At 35.8% G+C, this 20649-nt stretch overlaps 2 protein-coding genes across 2 annotated transcripts in view; both read left to right on the top strand.

Annotated features, from left to right (window-relative positions):
• LOC127984289 (adenylate cyclase type 3-like) overlaps positions 1 to 5009 on the top strand; it is a 15175-nt gene extending 10166 nt beyond the window's left edge. The window contains exons 12-20 of the mRNA XM_052586868.1: positions 358 to 474; positions 614 to 885; positions 1197 to 1278; positions 1377 to 1535; positions 2448 to 2594; positions 2699 to 2815; positions 2895 to 3021; positions 3143 to 3267; positions 3938 to 5009. Coding sequence (XP_052442828.1) covers positions 358 to 474; positions 614 to 885; positions 1197 to 1278; positions 1377 to 1535; positions 2448 to 2594; positions 2699 to 2815; positions 2895 to 3021; positions 3143 to 3267; positions 3938 to 4114 — 1323 coding nt within the window. The 3' untranslated portion in view covers positions 4115 to 5009. The remainder of the gene's footprint in view (positions 1 to 357; positions 475 to 613; positions 886 to 1196; positions 1279 to 1376; positions 1536 to 2447; positions 2595 to 2698; positions 2816 to 2894; positions 3022 to 3142; positions 3268 to 3937) is intronic.
• A 473-nt stretch (positions 5010 to 5482) lies between these two features.
• Positions 5483 to 20067, top strand: wdr26b (WD repeat domain 26b). The gene is made up of 14 exons (XM_052586441.1): positions 5483 to 6056; positions 7265 to 7364; positions 11209 to 11265; positions 11767 to 11903; positions 12097 to 12194; positions 13196 to 13352; positions 13432 to 13570; positions 13730 to 13870; positions 14848 to 14967; positions 15055 to 15200; positions 15280 to 15358; positions 16082 to 16211; positions 16289 to 16483; positions 17839 to 20067. The coding sequence occupies exons 1-14, from the start codon at positions 5851 to 5853 to the stop codon at positions 17862 to 17864; spliced, it is 1731 nt and encodes a 576-aa protein (XP_052442401.1). The 5' UTR covers positions 5483 to 5850; the 3' UTR covers positions 17865 to 20067.
• Positions 20068 to 20649: the final 582 nt, after the last annotated feature.

Raw genomic sequence — 20649 nt, 5'->3', positions numbered from 1 at the left:
TCTTATCCGTAAACTATGACACAAGGACTTGACATTCTGATGGCACTGACATGTTCATTGACACAGATATTTATTTTTGAGAGATGAACTAAGGATTTTGAGCAAGAGACTGGCTTTTGCAGGTCATCCATTGTGTTTTGATATCTGTACGAGTTGTTTTGAGAAATGCACTTACTGTTTTGCAAATCTCAAGAATGATTAGAGAAATGTACCAAAGCGACTGAGAAAAACTGTATTTTATTTCAGCTTTCAATTAACAAAAACTACGTTTACTAATCTTAGTTTTAGTTAATAATAGCAACGCTGTGTGTGTGAGAGAGAGAGCGTCTGTGTAACCTTGTAATGTGTGTGTATCAGGTCTTCCCCCGGAGGCTGGTGTCTTTCTCGCAGTGGATCGACCGCACACGCTGGGCTCGTAACACATGGGCCATGGCTGCCATATTTGTTCTGACCATGGCTGAGGTGGCCGATATGGTGAGACAGCACACCTTTCATTACTGATCCATTACATTTCAATTATTATTACTGACCATGGAAATCATTCCGTTCGTATGATGTCATGCAGCCTGACTTCTAATGCTGTTATATTGCATTTCTCGTCATTTTTCTTCAGCTGAGCTGTGTTCAGCCCCCTCTCGTGCTGCTGAACTCCTCGTCCGGCGTGACGCTTGAGTCTCTGGGAGACGGCGGATGCGCGGAGAACCCCAAACACTACGGATACATCTCAGTGCTGTCGCTCGTGTCGACCGTCATGCTCGTGCAGCTCAGCCATCTGGTCAAGCTGGCACTCATGCTGTTGGTTACAATAGCAACAGGAGCCGTAAACATCCACAGCTGGATGTACATTTACAACATCTACGATTTCATTCGCTACCTGGACTACAGGTGAGACAAGCTTCAGATGTACTTGGACGATATGATCAAAAATAGAATAAAATCAGGAATAATGTAAAATATTATTCTATTTTTAAATAACTATTTTCTATTTGAATATATTTTAAAATGACATTTATTCCAGTGATGCAAAGCTGAATTTACTCCAGTCTTCAGTGTCACATGATAATATGCTGATTTGCTGCTCAAGAAAAATTAATTTGTTTTAGTTGTGCTGGTTAATATTTTTGTAACCTAGACTTAATTTAAATACAGAACAGAGTCTTTTCTACCCAGTTAAACTATTTTCTGTGACTCTTTAGTTATTCAGTGGTTCCCACCAGATATCTGCTGACTGTGATGATTATCATCATGATGATGAGTTTCTACTACTACGCACGTCACGTATGTCCAACAATAGCTGAAAAACTCACATTTATTTCCTCTACTCTGTTTTTGGCAAATATTAGCATGTTAATTTGAATTTTGTTCTTCTCTCTCAGGTGGAGAGACAGTCGCGTAAACTGTTTCTGTGGAAGATTGAGGTTCACGATCAGAAGGAGAAAGTGTATGAAATGAGAACGTACAACGAGGCGCTGGTCACTAACATGCTTCCTGAACACGTGGCCAAACACTTCCTGGGCACCAAGATGCGAGATGAGGTATGTAGAGTATGAAAGCTTGTTTCTGCCATGGAGTAACAATTTTAACTTCAGGATTGTGAGTTTATATCTGTTTAGAACAATAGCTTTTCTTTTATCTCGCAATTCAGTTTTTTCTTAGAATTCTAAGTTAAAGTTTAGCAATTTTGACTTTTTTCTCAGAATTCTCAGTGTACATCTCACAATTCATGGAATTTGGAGCTTACATCTTGTCAATTTTCTTAGAACGCAAAATTTATATCTCATAGTTTTGACTTTTGCCCTCTAAGTATTAAGCTTACATATCGTAATTCAGATTTTTTTTAAATTGCATGTTTATATCAGTTTATAACTTTTCTTATATCTAATCATTCTGACTTTTTCCCTCAGAATTCTGTGTATATTTTGCATTTTTAAATTTTTCTCTTAAAGTATACATCATTATTCAGAATTCTGCATTTACGTCTCATTGTTACTTTTTTCCCACAATTTAAAGTTTGCATCTTGCAGTTTAGACTTCTTTTTTACTCAGAATTCTGTTTACATCTTTTTTTTTTTTCAGAATTATATTTTTCATCTCATAATTGTAACCTTTTTTCACAGAATTCTCAGTTTGTATCTTGCAATTTTGACTTTTTTTTTTCTCAGAATTGTGTGTTAACAAAAAATGTTTTGTTTCCACCACAGAATAATAAATAAGAAAGGTCATTACAACTTTTTATCTCACAATTCGGACTATTTTCTCGCAAATCTTCTCAATTTTATATCTTACAGTTCAGATGCTTTTTGGAATTTTTTTAATTAAAAGAGTTGCAATTACCTTTTTTTAATTCTGTGGTAGAAACAACTCCTGTCTATTCCTTTCAGAGTAATCTTTCAATTTGATCGGTCCTTAATAAATGTGCATTACTGATGTTTATTTGTTTACTGCAGGAACTTTACAGTCAGTCGTATGATGAGATCGGCGTGATGTTCGCCTCTATTCCCAACTTCTCTGACTTTTACACGGAGGAGGGCATAAACAATGGAGGAATAGAATGCCTCCGAATCCTGAATGAGATCATCTCTGACTTTGACAGTGTGAGTGGCAACTGTCTTTGTTCTTTATTTCTTCATATATGTCATAATTTGTTCAGCAGAGGTTCTCTTTAAAATCATATGATGTGTTATTTTAATCGGAGTAGCTTCTGGACCGCACAGAGTTTCGTAACATTACGAAGATCAAGACCATCGGCAGCACATACATGGCTGCATCAGGCGTGACGCCGGAGAGCAACACCAACAGATACGCCGAGCGCAAGGTCAGCTGCACAACACATGAGAACACGTAATACTTACACTAATGTAGTCTGAGTTATTGATTTTGTGTTTGTGATACAGCTAGAGGATCAGTCCATCCTGGAGCGCTGGCAACACTTTGCTGATTTGGCAGACTTTGCACTGGCTATGAAAGTCACACTTGGAAACCTAAACAAACAGTCATTCAATAACTTCATGCTGCGCATAGGTCAGCAAACATCTGCCTGAACTACAGACCTGTGTTACTTCTGCTTATATATCAATGTAATAGAGTATGTGTTATATTTATGGTTTTTTGACCGTGTTGTTTGTGTGTGTTTTATTGTCAGGTCTGAATAAGGGGGGTGTGTTGGCTGGAGTGATTGGTGCTCGCAAACCTCATTTCGATATTTGGGGAAACACTGTAAATGTGGCCAGTCGTATGGAGTCCACTGGGGTTATGGGTAACATACAGGTGATATAAGCTGTATACATTTATTTTAAAAAGAATAATAATAACTTCCCAATATTATCTCAGAATTTTATATATTTAAAATATACATCCATCTACTGTCCAAACCACTTATTCTCTATAATGAAATGGATAATAAAAATATACATTTATATAATCCATTTCATTATAGAGAATAAGTGGTTTGGAGAGTAGATGGATGTATATTTAAAAAAAAAAAAAAAAAAAAAAAAAAAAAAAAATATATATATATATATATATAAAATATGCATCCATATATATATATATATATATATATATATATATATAATTATATATTTTTATATACTATACAAATATTTTTTGTTAATATACATACATTTTATATTTGTATTAAAAAATAAACGAATTACATTATGAATTATGTTTAATAAATACATAAAATTTGCATAAATAGAATAAATCAAATAAAACCTGGAGACCTCCTTGAACATTTTAATTTGTGATGATGCCCATGAATCTTTTAATCAATGTTGAATTGAACTTCAGACCTCTAATGCAGTTTTTGCAACAGAAATGTAATTTGAGATGCAATCAAAACATCTCTGTCCTAAAGCTCTAATATTATGATTCAAAAATGTCTTAATGGCACTGATACAGACGTCTTTGTTTTTCTGGTGCTGGTGCTCCCCAGGTGGTGGAGGACTGCTATAACATCCTGAAGGAGTACGGTTTCCGTTTCGTCAGAAGAGGACCCATCTATGTAAAGGGAAAAGGAGAACTGCTCACTTTCTTCATGAAAGGCAAAGACAAATCTGTCACAAAGACGACTGCAGTCTCTCTCCCACATCAGATACCAAACAAATCCTGAGACGACTGAAGATGAGAAGGACATTGACATTTTATTTTATGTCATTTTGGGCTTTTTCCACTTTTTTTCTAATTGAAACAATGAAAAACGGACAAAAAGGAGAAATGACCACTACAGCTCAACAAGTCTGCAGCACATGCACTAACAAATAGACAGCAATTTTTCTAATGTTTGTTTTATTTTAACAATGTCATTGATACAGATCAAAAATTCCCCATCTGGTCTGCATGCTTTATACACTTTCTGTTTTCTAAAAAATGCTAATAGAATGTACTGTATGCATCCATGTAAACTATGAATTTACATCTGTTATTATTGAAAACGTTATTGTTGGCTATATCAAGCCCATAAAAAGTTTAAAGCAGACCATGATGAAAATATTATTATAATAACTGGACACAAACAAACACAATCAGGAGATAAAAACACTACTCCAATTCTATCAGATCAAAGACATACACATCTTTTTAAAAGAGCATGAAAAATGTTGTATATCATTCATAATTTTATATCTTATTATGTTTTTATTCTGTATTTTTATTTTTCATACAGCTTAACCTGAGAACATCACACTGAGACAATATTCTAATTGACATACAGTCAGAAAGTTTTTTATTTTTTAGTTTTTTACTCAGTGGCATATTTTATAATCACCATCTCCAGGTCTATAACTCAAACCCAGCAGGCTGATTGAAATGTAATGCTTTTTTTTTTTTATCTCACATTTTCACTCACGACTTTCAGTATGTTTTATGCATAAGCTACTCTTTGAAACTCTTGGTTATAGATCAGATAATTATGTCTCTCAGAATGTGTGGATTTGTAGATTGTGGATCTCTTTATGCTGTTCTCAGTGTTTTATTGTTAGACAGAATGAGAAAAAATATTTAATGTCTAAAAGGGCACATTAAAAAGCCAATAAAAAGCTGAAAATGTACATTAAACAGACAGATTTTGGTAGCTTCTTATTGAATTTTAATAATCAACACAATTCTAGTAGTCAACCAGTAGTCTAGTTAAGAAATCAAGTGATGAATGTAATATAGTGAAAAATGTAGAAACACTTTTGAAGGATAGATAGATAGATAGATAGATAGATAGATAGATAGATAGATAGATAGATAGATAGATAGATAGATAGATAGATAGATAGATAGATAGATGGATGGGTGGCTATTAATAAGTAAAGGATTGTAAGGGCTATTGTCAACCATAAACAACTTTATAGATTTTGTATATATCCACTGCTCTGATAATCTGTTAAAGTATCTAAAAATGGTAAATGAACATAATTATTGATGAATTATCAGTCAGTGGTAATTTAAACATAGAATTTAATGCGTGCGCCCCCTTTTGGCGGGAGCGCCGTCCGGAAGTGAGGCAGCAGGTCAATGTCCGGTGACGTCAGAGCGTCTGGACGCCATTAGATCTGCAGCAGCTGTTTGGAGAGAAACAACAACAACAACACGATCGAACGAGCCTCGCACCGAACGCGCTCTGGACCGCGGGAGTCCGAGGCCTCTTTCCCCTCCCCCGGGCTTCACCGGCTTCTAACCACGGCCGCTCTCGGTGAGGAAACTCTGGCCTCCGCTTCCTCCTCCTCCGACTCGGACACCGGTGGAGCGTCGCCGCCCCCGCGGAAAAAGCACCGATCCTCGGCGGCGGAGGGAGTAGGAGAGCCCGGGGCTTCAGCAGGCCTTTCGTCAGCGACCCACCTCAGCCGAACCGGCACCAACATGCAGTCGAACGGGACAGGACAGGAGCAGAACCACCCGGCCAGCGCGCAGAACGGGGATGCCAACGGCCTCCAAAACAACGCAGGCTCGGCTTCGGGGGCCTCCGGGACTGGTTCGGGTTCCCTGAAGAAGAAGAAGCGTCTGTCTCAGGCGGAGGAGGACGTGATCCGCCTAATCGGACAGCATCTGAACGGATTAGGGCTGAAGTAAGTGTTGTCGTACACAACCGGACCGAGTCATTTCTGGTTTGACAGATCCCAGATTTTGCAGCCGTTATGTGATCAACGAAGCGAGCTCGCGACATCGAGATTTAAAACGCGTGACAGTCAAAACCTTTATTCTCCGAGAAAATAAGATACATTTATCATAATTTAATCTAGAATATCAGACAGTTACACATGAAAGAGAGATGCGATCACAGATGCACGTCTGTGTCAAGAATTAGTCGGGCCCAGAAATATATTTTAGCTTTAATAGTGTCAAAAGTAACGTAGAGATGATTTCATTACAAATAAACATCCATTCGCTGGTTTATTACATATGTGTGTTTACGCATAATCAAATAATTATGACATTTTTTGTGTGGTTGTCTTTTAATGGCGGCTGTGGAATGTGTGTGTAGCAGCAGCTGGTTTACATTAGAAACTTGAATCTAATTTGAGTGGAGATCTGCTAAAGCCATCAGCTGCTTTTCAGATTCAAACCACAAAACGTGAATCCAGAACAATCAATATGTGCGTGCTGGAACACACAACTCTGAGATCTAGACTACTAGATAAACTAAAGCATCAAGAAAACTGAAAACATCCATCCCCTCCCCCTCACTCATACACACACGCACACACACTCTCTCTCTTTTGTAATCATAGCATGACGTCATTCTGTCAGACCCTGCATTCAAAACACTTGCACACTGTTCTAGAAGCCTTCACCTGTCTGTAGCATCCCAATCACTGCCAACATTTCTATCTGTATGTTTGAACTCGTCTGTGTTATCCTGGCTTTGTTCAGCAAAAAATATATGTACAGAAATGTTAAATTGTGAATATAGGACCATTACATGACAAAATAAAGCAATATGACACACATAAAAGTACTGATATTAGTTTGGATGTGGCCGAGTGATGCAGTTACATACACAATCCGCAGGAACCCTGTCATCTTGTGATTATTTTCATAATACAGCAAATATTTATTTGTGTTATCGATTTTTATTAAACATATGCTAGGTACTCAAAAGTTGATAGTTGGTCTATTAACTTACTTTTTATGTCAGATGGGATGCAAGCTTGAGCTTCTAGTTGTTGTTTTACTCAAAGACGACAAATAGATTCAATCAAGCTTCAGTTACTGTTTTTGCTAAAGGTTAGAAAAATAAGTGTTGAATGCACTGTCATGTATTGTCTCTTTCCAGTCAGACGGTGGATTTGTTGATGCAGGAATCTGGCTGTAGACTGGAGCATCCATCAGCCACAAAATTCCGGAACCACGTCCTGGAAGGCGAATGGGACAAGGTGAGCTCCTGCCACACTTCATATGTAATGTCCTGATTTTGACAGTTTATGCCACTTTTATCCTGGTTTGGTCACAGTTGACACAATTTCATGCCCAGTACTTTCTTAATTGCATTCCTTGGGTTTGTTTTTCATGATGCTGTATCAGCACATAGTAAAGAAAATCGAGCCTTTATTTTTTTTGCTGAATTTTCAACCAAACTTTCCTATTCTTATGAAAAGTGTTTTAATTTTTTTGGATCTTATTGACAGTTTTGATGAAGTGAGGCCAGGTCTTATTTTAGATATTTTTAATTCAAAGATAATTTCTTACCAAACATATTTTTTTATTTGTTGTTGATATTTATTTACTTTGTCTATTTTTCACTTGTGCTAGTTGGCATGGTGCTAAATAAAGTAATAATAAACAAACAAACAAACTTTTGTGGGCAGTCATGGCCTAATGGATAGAGAGTCTGACTTGTAACCCAAAGGTCACGGGTTTGAGTCTCAGGTGCAACAGGGACCACGACAGGTGAGACCCTTGAGCAAGGCACCGAACCCTCAACTGCTCCCTGGGCAACACTGTATTGGCTGCCCACTGCTCTGGGCGTATGTTCACGCACTTCACGGTGTATGTGTGTGTCCTCTACTCACTGATGTGTGTGTGCCCTTGTATGGGTTAAATGCAGGGCACAAATTCCGAGTATTGGCCACCATACTTGGCCACAGGTCACTTCCTTTCCTTTTCTTTCAAATTCACCAATCAAGTCAGTTCCTAATGGAAGTGGTTAATTTTTCCTCATTAAATATCTTTCTACACTTGGAAATATTCACATTATTGAAGAACAATAAACAGGTCACTAAGAAATCCATATTGTCTCCTAAGTTTCCCGAATTCTGTTTACCATTTTAATTAGTAAAATTTTGTTTCATTGGTTTAAATGCATTTTAATAATCAATTCAATTCAAGTTTATTTGTATAGCGCTTTTTACGATGCAAATCAATTCAAAGCAACTTTACCGAAAATTAAGTTCCACAATATTTAATAGTAGCTTAAAAGTGGTGATCAGTTTATGTGCAAATGACAGGAATTTAAGAGACAGTCACAATTTAAGAGATGCATTATTTGAATGCTTTGCGAAAGAGATGCGTTTTTAATGTAGATTTAAACAGAGAGAGTGCTTTATGACCTTAGGGAGCATGATGGGTTGTAACGTGGTATAAGGCTGGATAGGTACGTAGGAGCTAAGCCCATAAGGACCTTATAGGTAAGTAATAATAATTTGTAACTGATAGTAGCCAGTGCAGAGACTGTAAAATTGGGGTAATATGATCATATTTTCTTGACCTGGTAAGGACTCTAGCCACTGCATTTTGGACTACCTGTAGCTTGTTTATTGAAGAAGCAGGACAACCACCTAGAAGTGCATTACAATAGTCCAGTCTAGAGGTCATGAATGCATGAACTAGCATTTCTGCATCAGAATCAGGTAACATTTCGTAGCTTGGCAATGTTTCTAAGATGGAAGAATGCTGTATTTGTAACATGGGAAATAAGGTTTTCAAAAAACAAGTTGCTGTCTTATATAACACCCAGAGATTTGACTGTAGAGGAAGTAACAGTACATCCGTCTAGTTGCAAACTGTAGAGTTTCTGTGTACTGTTTTTTTTTTTTTTTTTTTGGTCCAATAAGTAATATCTCCGTCTTATCCGATTTAGTAGGAGATAATTATTGGTCATCCAATCTTTTACATTTTTAACACACACTGTTAGCTTAGATCATTTAGAAGGTTCATCTGTTCTTGTTGATATCTATAGTTGAGTATCATCAGCATAACCGTGGAAACTAATCCCATATTTTCTAATAATATTACCAAGGGGCAACATGCATATTGAAAATAGAAGAGGACCAAGGACAAATCCTTGTGGCACTCCATATTTTACTGGTGATAAATGAGAGGACTCCCTGTAGCTCAACTGGTAGAGCACTGCGCTAGCAAGCAAGCAAGCGCAAGGTTGGGGGTTCGATTCCCCGGGAACACATAATATGTAAAAATTGATAGAATGAATGCACTGTAAGTCGCTTTGGATAAAAGCGTCTGCTAAATGCATAAATTAAATTTTTTAAATTTTAAATAAAAAAAATGGAAGCGATCGGACAGGTAGGATCTAAACCATCTTAGAGCCTGCCCTTGATTACCTGTATAGTTTTATCTATGAGTATGTCATGATCTATGGTGTCAAACGCTGCACTAAGATCAATTAAAACAAGCAATGAGATGCAGCCTTGATCTGACGCAAGAAGCAGGTCATTTGTAATTTTAATAATCAATTGAATTAATAAAAATGAACAATTCATTAATTTATTATATTTTTTCACTAATAGTTCCATATAAAAAAAAATCCTGAAAAAAAAGTCCTGCATTTAAACTTTTTTTGTATGATAAAAATACAAAATCTATCAAATATGGTGCTAATATAAATTCATATAAAACTTTAACAATTTAGTCTAATTCATCCTTTGTAATAAAATATAATTAAATTTGAACAATTCCTTTCATTTTTTTTGACAAACAAAGTGGTGTCCAAGAGAGTTTTATTGTTTAAAATTAAAACTTCAGAAAATTGTGATATTCCTTAAAAAACAGTTTTAATAATACTGTCATGGAAAGCATAGGGTTCTAAATGAGTAGTGTTTACTAAAATCTGACTCATGCTGAGTGATGGGTGAACTGTAGGTCAAAGGTCATGTAATGTGTATAGAAATGAGGGCACGATGGAAAGTGGTAAAAAAAAAAAAAAAAAAAGTTGAATTCCTTCTGGATTTGCATGCATAGAGTTTTATTCTTGTCTCTGAAAAGCTTTGCCAAGACTGTATCTTAAAAATGTTGATCCTTTAATGCAGCAGTTATTCTCTAACCGCAAGTGTGATTTTTTCAGAACATGGTTTCAGGTCTTTCCTTTTCCTGTTTACTTCATAACCAAATTAAAAGAAGAGAGTCTGGGGCCATTTGAAAAGTGGACTCATATTTTTGACTGCAGTGTAATTTAAATTGGTGGAAATAAAAACAATCCAGTTATGTAATGCTTTATATAGAAGAAGCAAACTTATTTGACCATCTCTCATCTGAACTTCGGAGAGTTTGGACTATTAAAACCGAGCTCTAAGATGACAGGCAGAAAAAACAATCATGCTCAACCTTTAGGAAAATGCTTTTCAGAGCTCATGGTGGGATAAGATAAACTCTAGAAATTGTTTGCACATTTAGTTGATCGTGCTTCTGTCTCGAAGAGCTGTTTGGACCGCTGAAGCAGCCGTTTCTGACGAGGTTTTGGGTTTAATTTTACTTTTCCTTGTCTTCTCCCTCCCTGAACTAACAGTGGCAAAGCTGAATCCTGTTTTTCCATCTAATTTGTTCCTAGTTTTCCATCTATTTATAGAGGCAAACTTAAAAACATACTTTTTCTTTTTTCAGAAAAAGCTGATGAATTTTAAAGTGATAGCGCTTTCATTTGTTTCCTCACTTTCATTTGTTTCATCATTAGTTAAAACAATATGTGTATTGATTTTAGAATTCAAATCTGTGTTTTGCTTTTTGATCTTTTTGGTGTTTTGCTAATCTAATGCAAAGACATTCAGACAATTAAAGCATGACTGAAGTGTCCAGATCCTTTTTGGGGCCAATTTTATTTAATTTAAAGCATTTAAAAAAAAGTTAAAATGACTTATTTTGTCACTGAGCTTGAATGGTTTAGTAGACCCTATATGGTTGATGGTGATACCCCCCCCCCCCCCCCCCCCAAAAAAAGTCCTGGATGAAAATGCTGAACTGACGCTTTTGTTTCTTTGTGGGACACAGGCTGAAAACGACCTCAACGAGCTGAAAGCATTGATGCATTCACCCAACGCTATTGTGGTAAGAGCAGCGGACTCGCACGCGTGCACTCTTAATACTGAAAGCTTCATCTGGAACAAGTGTTGTAGTAATCTTTCTGGCTAAGGTTGCACCATCTGTTCACTTAAATTATTCTAATTTAAGCTGACACACAAAGTTGACACTAGAGGGTTATTAACTAGCTAGCTTGTAACAACAAGGAAAAAAAAAAAAGTCATATTTAGGTTTAAACTTGGTGCCCCTTGTCAAAACTAGTCTGCCCAGATTAGTGTTTGTAGTTCTCTGAGTGAAGACCAGAGTCTGGCTGATTTAAGTGAAACCCAATTGTCTTCGCTTTACCCTCTGTGTCCTTAAAAGGTGGATCAAATTTAATTTGATGCCATTTTAGTTCTAACCATGTTTTTAATGGTGACTGTTGTGTTGTGTGAATATAAAGTGGACTAGTCAGCCACACATTTGATAAATGAGTTACTAAAGTGCTACTGAAAGTGATTCTTTTTTTCTGTCTCCCTTTGGTTCCAGCGGATGAAGTTTCTGCTATTACAGCAGAAGTATCTGGAGTATTTGGAGGATGGAAAAGTTCTGGAAGCTCTGCAGGTTTTGAGAGGAGAGTTGACTCCACTCAAATACAACACCGATCGAATCCACGTGCTCAGCGGGTACCAAATACATGCATGCACATTAACATACTCGCGTTATTGATAATCATAAACAAATTCTCTGTCCTGAAAGGTTCTATGTTATTGCTAAAGTTTTTTATTTCATTATTGTTCTCTAAGGAAAATGGGAATCACTCTGTGATTGGCTGTGACAGCTGTCAATGGCTCACTCTGATTGGCTGTGTGTTTTAAGGTATCTGATGTGTAGTCATCCTGAGGATCTGAAGGCAAAGGCTGAATGGGAGGGAAAAGGCGCTGGTTCACGCTGTAGATTACTGGACAAACTTCAGAGTGAGTGTGCAACCACACAAACATTTACAAGACATACCAAAGACTTGCAGACTGTAGATATTGATTTTATTAGGGATGCAAAATATATCAAAATAAATATGAAGTGGTGACACTGGAAACACAAAGGCTGTAAATACAGATTATGACCAGTTGCACATCCTTCCACCTTTGTAATTTTTCTGCCTATTATCTAGAATAGTGATTACACTTTATTTTCAAAACAACGTTTATAGAGTATAATTAGACCGGTGGTTCTCAACCTTTGTTTTCTTTTCACTGCGCCACATTATGATCTAAGGGCCAGTCTCATGGGCTACATGCATATGATTTGCATATTAAATCACCAATACAAACCAACCAAATTTATAATGATATCTAAACCATTATTTATCGAACTAAATAGACAACTCTATTCACCATTAATAAAATTAATGTCTAAGTACTGAGTAATATTAATTAAATATGTGTACTTAATATCGTTTGTTGCGTGTAATTAAGCATAATTTATTATTACTATAAGTACATGTAATTACACATTAAAATAGAGTAAATTTTATTTTAACAAACATTTATAATATTTTTATAATACTTCTATTAAGACACCTTAAAATAACTTTTTGCATTTTAAAATGGTTTACTTTTTTTTTTTTTTTGAAAATGGAAGTTTTCTCAGATTTAGCGTACTTCTGCTGCCACTTTCTTTCCCTGCTGATTTATATAATATTTATCAAATTTATATTATTTGTTATAATACTTTTTAGTATTAAAATAACATAATTATGAATGTTATAATGAATTAAGACACCTAAAATAAATATTTTGCATTTTTAGAAAGCTTTACTTCACTTAATTGTAATTGTTTATAACTTTAAAGGACATCCTAGAATGTATAATATGTCAGGTTTAGCTCATACTGTGTGATGGCAGTTTTTCTTGTTCATAGACAGTCTTTTGCTATTTACTCAGATTGTGTGTGTGTGTGTGTGTGTGTGTGTTTTTAGCGTACCTGCCCCCCTCTGTAATGTTGCCCCCTCGGCGGCTGCAGACGCTGCTCAGACAGGCCGTGGAGATGCAGAGAGATCGCTGTCTTTATCACAACACCAAACTGGACTCCAGTCTGGACTCCGTGTCCTTACTCCTGGATCACGTCTGCAGCAGGTGTGCCTGGTTTACTCTGTCTAATGCACCCTTTCATCCTCAGAGATTTCACATGCTTCGTCTGCACTTGTGTCTGCAGGAAACAGTTTCCCTGTTACACGCAGCAGATCCTCACAGAGCACTGCAATGAAGTCTGGTTCTGCAAGTTTTCTAACGACGGCACTAAACTCGCCACCGGCTCGAAAGACCCGACTGTGATTATCTGGCAGGTGGAGCCGGTGAGTGAAGACATCTTTCACACGCAGCAGAACATTTTTCTGTTTGTTTGAGCATCTCGAAAGTTGGCAATTTTTAAAGTGACAGTGACACTTTTTGAGTTAATCTTGACACTTGTCAATTTTGAATGAATGGACTAATGTGATCTCTGACACGCACAGGACTCGCATCAGCTGAAGCTGGTACGGACTCTGGAGGGTCACGCGTACGGTGTGTCGTATCTCGCCTGGAGTCCTGATGATGTTTACCTGATCGCCTGTGGTCCTGACGACTGCTCCGAACTCTGGCTATGGAACGTTCAGGTAAACACTTAAAAGATATATGCATTTTTGGGATTCTAGCAAGAGATTTTCTAAATCTGCGCTGATCTAATGCTAATTTCAAGTCATGATTGAGTAAGATGAAGAGCACACATTGAACACCGTTACCCAGATTTTCTTTGAGCTCAGGATATTCTGTCATGGTAGAAACTAATTGTTTTTAGTTTTTTTAAAGTATTATCAATTGTAATGGTGGATATGGACTCTAATTTAGTGTCTATTGTGCACTGATGTACAATTGGTATAAAGATGATAGAAAATGGAAGGATAATAGGAGGTTTAAAACTACTCGTTCAGCCACATTTGAGGCTCATTTTACATTTTCTATCATTCACTGTGGCTACTTGGAAATGATCAAATACATAGACAAAGACAAAGGCAAGCATCTACTAGGTGTTTAAAACACAACCTTTGCTCTTAAGTGTGTTGCAAAAAACTTATTTAGAAAGTGACGAAGAGAATTGTCATTATTATTACAATATACAGTATCCAAAATAGTTTTCAGCCATGACAGAATATAAAAGTATTAATAAAAACTGATCATTTTTATTCAAATATTTATTAATTTCCAAATTATTTTCAAACATTTACATTTATTGCAGCAGTGTTATCCTATTTGCTGTCTTTAAATTCAATAGCTATTTTCTTTAAACTTAATGAAATATTTATTAAAAATAATTAATAAAATTTATTATTTTCTTTTTTGTTAAATTGTATTGCATTATTAAGTTATTTTTTCTTTTAAATTAAAGTTATTTAAATACATTTTTATTTCTAATTTACAGTCATGTTACTATTGTGTTTTTATTTTGAAATTAAATCTAGTAATAAATATCAGCTTTTTGGCATTTGGCCACCCTTATTGGTTGACTACTAATCATGATTTTCCACTCAAGCATTTTAGATACAGACTTTAGCTCAGCACTGACCTCTGACTCTCTTTTCCACCTGACGGTCAGACAGGAGAACTGCGGACAAAGATGAGTCAGTCTCATGAGGACAGCCTGACCAGCGTGGCCTGGAACCCTGACGGCAAGCGCTTTGTTACTGGAGGACAGAGAGGGCAGTTTTACCAGTGTGTAAGTTCAGAACGGGACTAAAGAGGTTGGATTGTCAGGATTTGCCAGGCTACCCTCAGTAATGATTTGTTGGATGTGATTGGGCAGGATCTTGAAGGAAACCTGTTGGAGTCATGGGAAGGCGTGCGTGTGCAGTGCCTGTGGTGTATGGCCGACGGCCGCACTGTTCTCGCCTCTGATACGCACCAGAGGATCCGTGGATACAGTTTCGAGGACCTAACGGACAGAAACATGTATGCAGCTCTTCAGCTCGATTATCATGAGTTTTGAAAACCGTGTCTGACCTTTCGCTTCTCTCTGTTCATACTCTAGAGTTCAGGAGGATCATCCTATAATGTCTTTCACTGTTTCTAAGAATGGAAGACTAGCTTTGTTAAATGTAGCAACTCAGGTAAGCAGAAGTGACTCAAACGTGTATCATCGTTATTATTACAATATCCAAAATGTTTACTTTATTTTTTTATTCATGTTTTTAATAATAAAAGAATAGTTTTTTAAAAACATAATAAATGGAAACTTTTATTTTGAATTTTTCTGATTATTTTAATTAATTTTCACATTTTTTTACTGCAGTTATATTGTTATATATTTGCTACCTTTCAATCAATTAATGTAATTAAACATTTTGGTATAATTATGTAAAATTATTGATATTAAAATTATAGTTAAAAATTTTCTAATTCATTAATTTTCAGTAATTATTCGGATTTTGGTGTTATTTTATTACAGAATTATTAATTGAAATAGTGTAATAGTTGTAATGATAATTGTTAAAAATTGCTAAATATTAAAATTGTATTTCTAATTTTTCTAAGTAATTTAATAATATTTTATCTGAACTGGGATTTTATTTTTTGGAGAATAATTATTTTTGAGAATAGTGTTATTTTATTGCAGCAGTGTTACTCTTATGGGATTTATTATTTTAGGTCAAATTGTGTGATTGTTTTATAATTAATTGAAAGATATTATGAATAATTCCTACAATTATTTATCACATTTCGAAAATTTGAGAATATATTGCAATTAAATTGTATTGCAATAATGTTTTGTGTACATTATTTACCATCTATAAATGATATTGTGGACCACATGTGATGTTTGTTGGGAACAGGGCGTTCATCTCTGGGACCTACAGGACCGTGTGTTGGTCAGGAAGTATCAGGGTGTGACACAGGGCTTCTACACCATTCACTCCTGCTTCGGTGGACACAACGAGGATTTCATCGCTAGCGGCAGTGAAGGTACTTTGGTTTATTCCTCAGCATCTTGAGGTGCATGTCATATGAATCGTTCTCACTCAATATTTGCTGTCTCTCAGATCATAAAGTATATATCTGGCACAAGCGCAGCGAGCTGCCGATCATGGAGTTGACGGGACACACACGCACAGTGAACTGTGTCAGCTGGAACCCCTGTATTCCCAGTCTTATGGCCAGCGCTTCTGACGATGGCACAGTCCGTATCTGGGGACCTGCACCCTTCCTGGACGCACAAGAGCTGGACGGCCTCAATGGTACAGACATGCTATCCAATCACAGAACAAACAGGAAGTGTAATAACCCTGAGAGTTCCATTCTTCAGATTCATTGATGATAATACAAACATGTATAATCGAAGTTGAGTTTCAATAATGTTCTTAAATCCAGCATGACTTAATTCACATTCCTGGTCTCATTGTGCATATATTATGCAATTAAAAAACATTGTCTTATTTTGACATTTTTAATATGAAAACAAGATTAATTTGTTAAATTTTTCTGACTTCCAAATATATGTCATATAGACAATATAACTTTTTTTTTTTGTGGGGGGGGGTTATTTCATATTAAAAAAAAAAGTTTTCTTGCAATAATCGCAATAATTAATTGCAATAAGAAAATACCGTTCTGCATGTTTTTTATTTATTTATTTTTTTACATGTAAATAATGTTTTTAATTGAATGTCGCGTTTCATATTGAAATGCATGTTACAGAAATAAAATGGGTTGTGACTCCTTTATGTTGGCTTTAAACATACTACTTAACTACTTAGTTACAGTTGAATCTTATTTGAGGCTGTTGGACATTCAGCCAGTAGAACATTATGTATGATTGTGTCATGAATGCATAAACTAGTGTCTTCTTTGATATAAGGAACAGAGACTAGTTTGTCACTTTGCAATATTTCTAGAGAATGAGACGTACAAAAGCTCAATTGTTGTCAAACAAGTTTTTTCACTGTTCAGATGTGACTGAAGTTTTTGTTCCAATGAATAGATGCACTGCTTAGTCATAATTTAACAGAAGGAAGTTCCTAAGGAACCATATCTTACATTTTTTAAAAGTGTTTTTGTGGTGGTGTTGTTTTCTTTGTGTGTGAATGTGTAAATCACTCTTATTTGATCAACTATTGTTCAGAATTTTGTAGTTGTTTTATTTATATATATATATATATATATATATATATATATATATATATATATATATATATATATATATATATAGTCTCTTGTGTTCGCCAAGGTTGTATTTATAAAAAAAGAATACAGTAAAAAAAAGTGTAAGAAGGCTAAGTATTATTGCGATTTAATATAACTGTTGTGAACTGCGTATATTTTAAAATGTAATTTATTTCTATGATGCACAGCTGTATTTTCAACATCACTCCTCCAGTCTTCAGTGTCATGATCCTTCAGAAATCATTTTAATGTGCGGATTTGCTGCTTAAAAAACATGTTAAAATGTTGAAAACAGTTGTATGGCTTCATATTTTTGACAAATACAAACTTCAATAGGACAGCATTATTTGAAACAAATCTTTTGTAACATTATAAATGTCTGTACAGTCACTTTCGATGAATAAAAGTTGATTTTTCTCTGATTTCTCAGAGAGTTGCAGTAGTATGGACAGTTGATGGCAGCCCTGGAACAGATGACTTCGCAAATGCGAAATCCGACAGAGAAAAACACGATTACAGCATTGTCCTCCTTCAAAACGACGCACGAGTGCAAACACGAAAGAGATCCAGAGCCTGGCTTTCAAGAGTCTGGAGGCAGCAGAGACCTGACGCTGATCCGACCCGCTTCCATACCCACGGATCTGATCTCTTTCCCTCCACGGGATTCCCGTGGCTGTTCCCATTATTACCCTTTCATTAGGCCTGAAGACGAGAGCTGGAGCCCGGGTGGGCGTATAAACCCACACTCTGTGTTCTTCTCTGTCTCTCGCTCTCGATCCTCCAGCAGCAGAGGATGAAGCACTTTTTTAAAATATATATATATATTCTAGTCCTAGCAATTCTCTCTTTTGTTCCCTTAGCAGTTGATCAGCTTGGGCTTTAGTGTTGATGATGGAGTGCTGTAGGTTGTGTTTTTTTTTTTGTCTTTCAGAAACACAAATGCATTGGTTTCAGATGGACTCCCACGTCATGCGTCAGCAGGGGTCAGAGGTCGCCAAGAGTTTAAATGTTCGACTGAATTCTGCTTCAGCATCCCTCCTGTAGCACAGCCGTGTGTGTGTGTGTGTGTGTGTGTGTTTGTATGTGAGTGTTCAAATGTGCCTAAAGTTGGTGTACGTTCGCATGTGGCACTGTTTTCACACAAGCGTGAGTGTGTCCCTTGTTTAGGCGTATGATTCATTTTAACAGAAAACAGAATCTGATCGAAGCCCCAGAGACCTTCATCTGTGGAACAAAAACTTGAGAACCATTTTTCTTTTTTTTAAGAAAGCTGTTCGCAAAGTTCCTTGTTTTCACCACACACCGGGGTTCGGGAGAGACTGTTATATTAGTACAAAATTAAATTGACTTTGTGCTTTAAACAGAAAAATACTGTGACCCTCAAACTGTCGATCAGATTTTTGTGGCGTATAAATGACCTATGCAGCAACGTTTGAGCTGAAGGCCCCGTGTAATGTTTCTTGCAGCAGCCATACCAGCATTAAAATAAACCGTCTCTGACCGCACTACATTTCATCCTTCAGTAATATACACTCAGTCACAATCCCTGAGCTGTTTACACCAAATATCCAGCTTTTGAAGCCCATTTTTGGAGAGAAATATTTGCTATGGACTGATATTAAATGTTTGAAAAGAAATGCTTTTCTGCCTGTTTTTATGGAAGTTTTTGTTATTGGTTACAATATTTCATTTTTATTCAACTTTTTTTGGGGTTGACTTTATTCTCTGTATCATTATATTAAACTATAACCAGATAAATTGTCTTCTCTTTTTTAAAATAAACTTTTATTTAAGCATTATTGGCGCTCTTTCCATTTAAAAAAATAGTTGCATTAACCATAGTTTTAATGACATCCACATATGCTTTCCGCAGTTATAAGATGGTGCTAAACGCCCCGGCCTTTGCCTCGCAGGTGGAAGTTCAATCGGAAATCCAAAGTATCCAGAAAAACTTTTTTAAAGTTAGGTCACTTTATAAAAGACATTTTTATCCTCGCCAACTTGACCGCTTGTGGAAATCCGACTAAAAAGCAATTACTTGATGATTTTCCAGTTATTAAAGATTTGTAAATGGATTTTGATATAGAATGGCTTTGAATTGGTCGGTGACATCTGCCTGTTTTGGTTTTCATTGAATTTTGCCTGTTTACTGGAGGACCATTTTGTGCCATAAGCAAAAAAAAAAAAAAAAAAGCGCATAAAATCTCAACAATAATTGGTCGCTGCTCGGACCAAAGCTAATGCTTGTGCACTGTGACACATCTTTGCTGTTGATTTAGCTGATCTGAGAGAGGTTTCTTTGGCTATTACTCCTCCTCGTTGTTTTAAAGAACTGAAACAAGCCTGCTGGTTACAGCAGTGGACATATTAGTAATACGATGCATACGATGATGGGGGTAGTATTGTTACTCTTGTACTGTGGGCTCTGTGTACTCTACTAACCATATGCAAGAGGGTCTCTCTTTTCCAGCTAACTGCAGGTGTGTTGCTCTCATGTTTGACTGTGAATCAGACATGTGAGAGGTTTCCTTCATGATAACTGCATCCATTTGCATTAAATGTGTTATTTCAGAAGTGATTGTACTGTTTTGTATTGTTGTGTAGGAGATGTGTTATGTATGCATATTTTCAATAAAGCATTCAGGGTTTTGAAAAATAATGAAGCATTTCATCTGGCTTGGGTTAAACTGGGACCAATTCCTTACTTTTGTGATGAAAATGATCTCCTTATAGAAAGTACTTCAAAAAGTGGAATCATGAAATAATAATAGATGCAGATGGTACTGTAAAATTACCATCATGTACAATGATTTTTACTAGAATCTAGACTACAAGGAATATTGCTTTTAATAATATAATAAAGGAATGTGTATATATATATATATATATATATATAACTAGTTCATTTTATTTATTTATTGTTGATTACATTTCTAGGTTGGTCTGTTCCATTATTTTTATTATTTGAGTTTTTTTTAATTAAAATAATATGTAAACTCAGATATAATTACAACATAACAATAAAGTTAATATAGTAAGAAAAATAAACATTTTTTTTAAATAAATGCATACATAAAAACCATAATTACAGTAAAACCGTAAAAATAAAATAAATCGTATTTTTTTATGTAATAATTTAATACAGAACATGGATGTCAGACCACTAAATAAATAAACCATTCATTCATAAACCAGAGATAAACAGCGAAAAAGAAAACGTGCAAAATCACATAGGCTACAT

This window comes from Carassius gibelio, chromosome B20 (assembly GCF_023724105.1).
Source record: "Carassius gibelio isolate Cgi1373 ecotype wild population from Czech Republic chromosome B20, carGib1.2-hapl.c, whole genome shotgun sequence".
NCBI classification, from domain to species: Eukaryota; Metazoa; Chordata; class Actinopteri; order Cypriniformes; family Cyprinidae; genus Carassius; species Carassius gibelio.
Note: the sequence above shows the minus strand (reverse complement) of the source record. Positions and strands in the feature narration are given on the sequence as shown.

Bases quoted from the DNA above. Each gene is read 5' to 3' on its own strand.
- wdr26b (XM_052586441.1), top strand. From the start codon at position 5,851: ATGCAGTCGAACGGGACAGGACAGGAGCAGAACCACCCGGCCAGCGCG. The intron at 13,571-13,729 runs GTGAGTGAAGAC...TGACACGCACAG, and splicing joins TTATCTGGCAGGTGGAGCCG to GACTCGCATCAGCTGAAGCT. The intron at 14,968-15,054 runs GTAAGTTCAGAA...GTGATTGGGCAG, and splicing joins GAGGGCAGTTTTACCAGTGT to GATCTTGAAGGAAACCTGTT.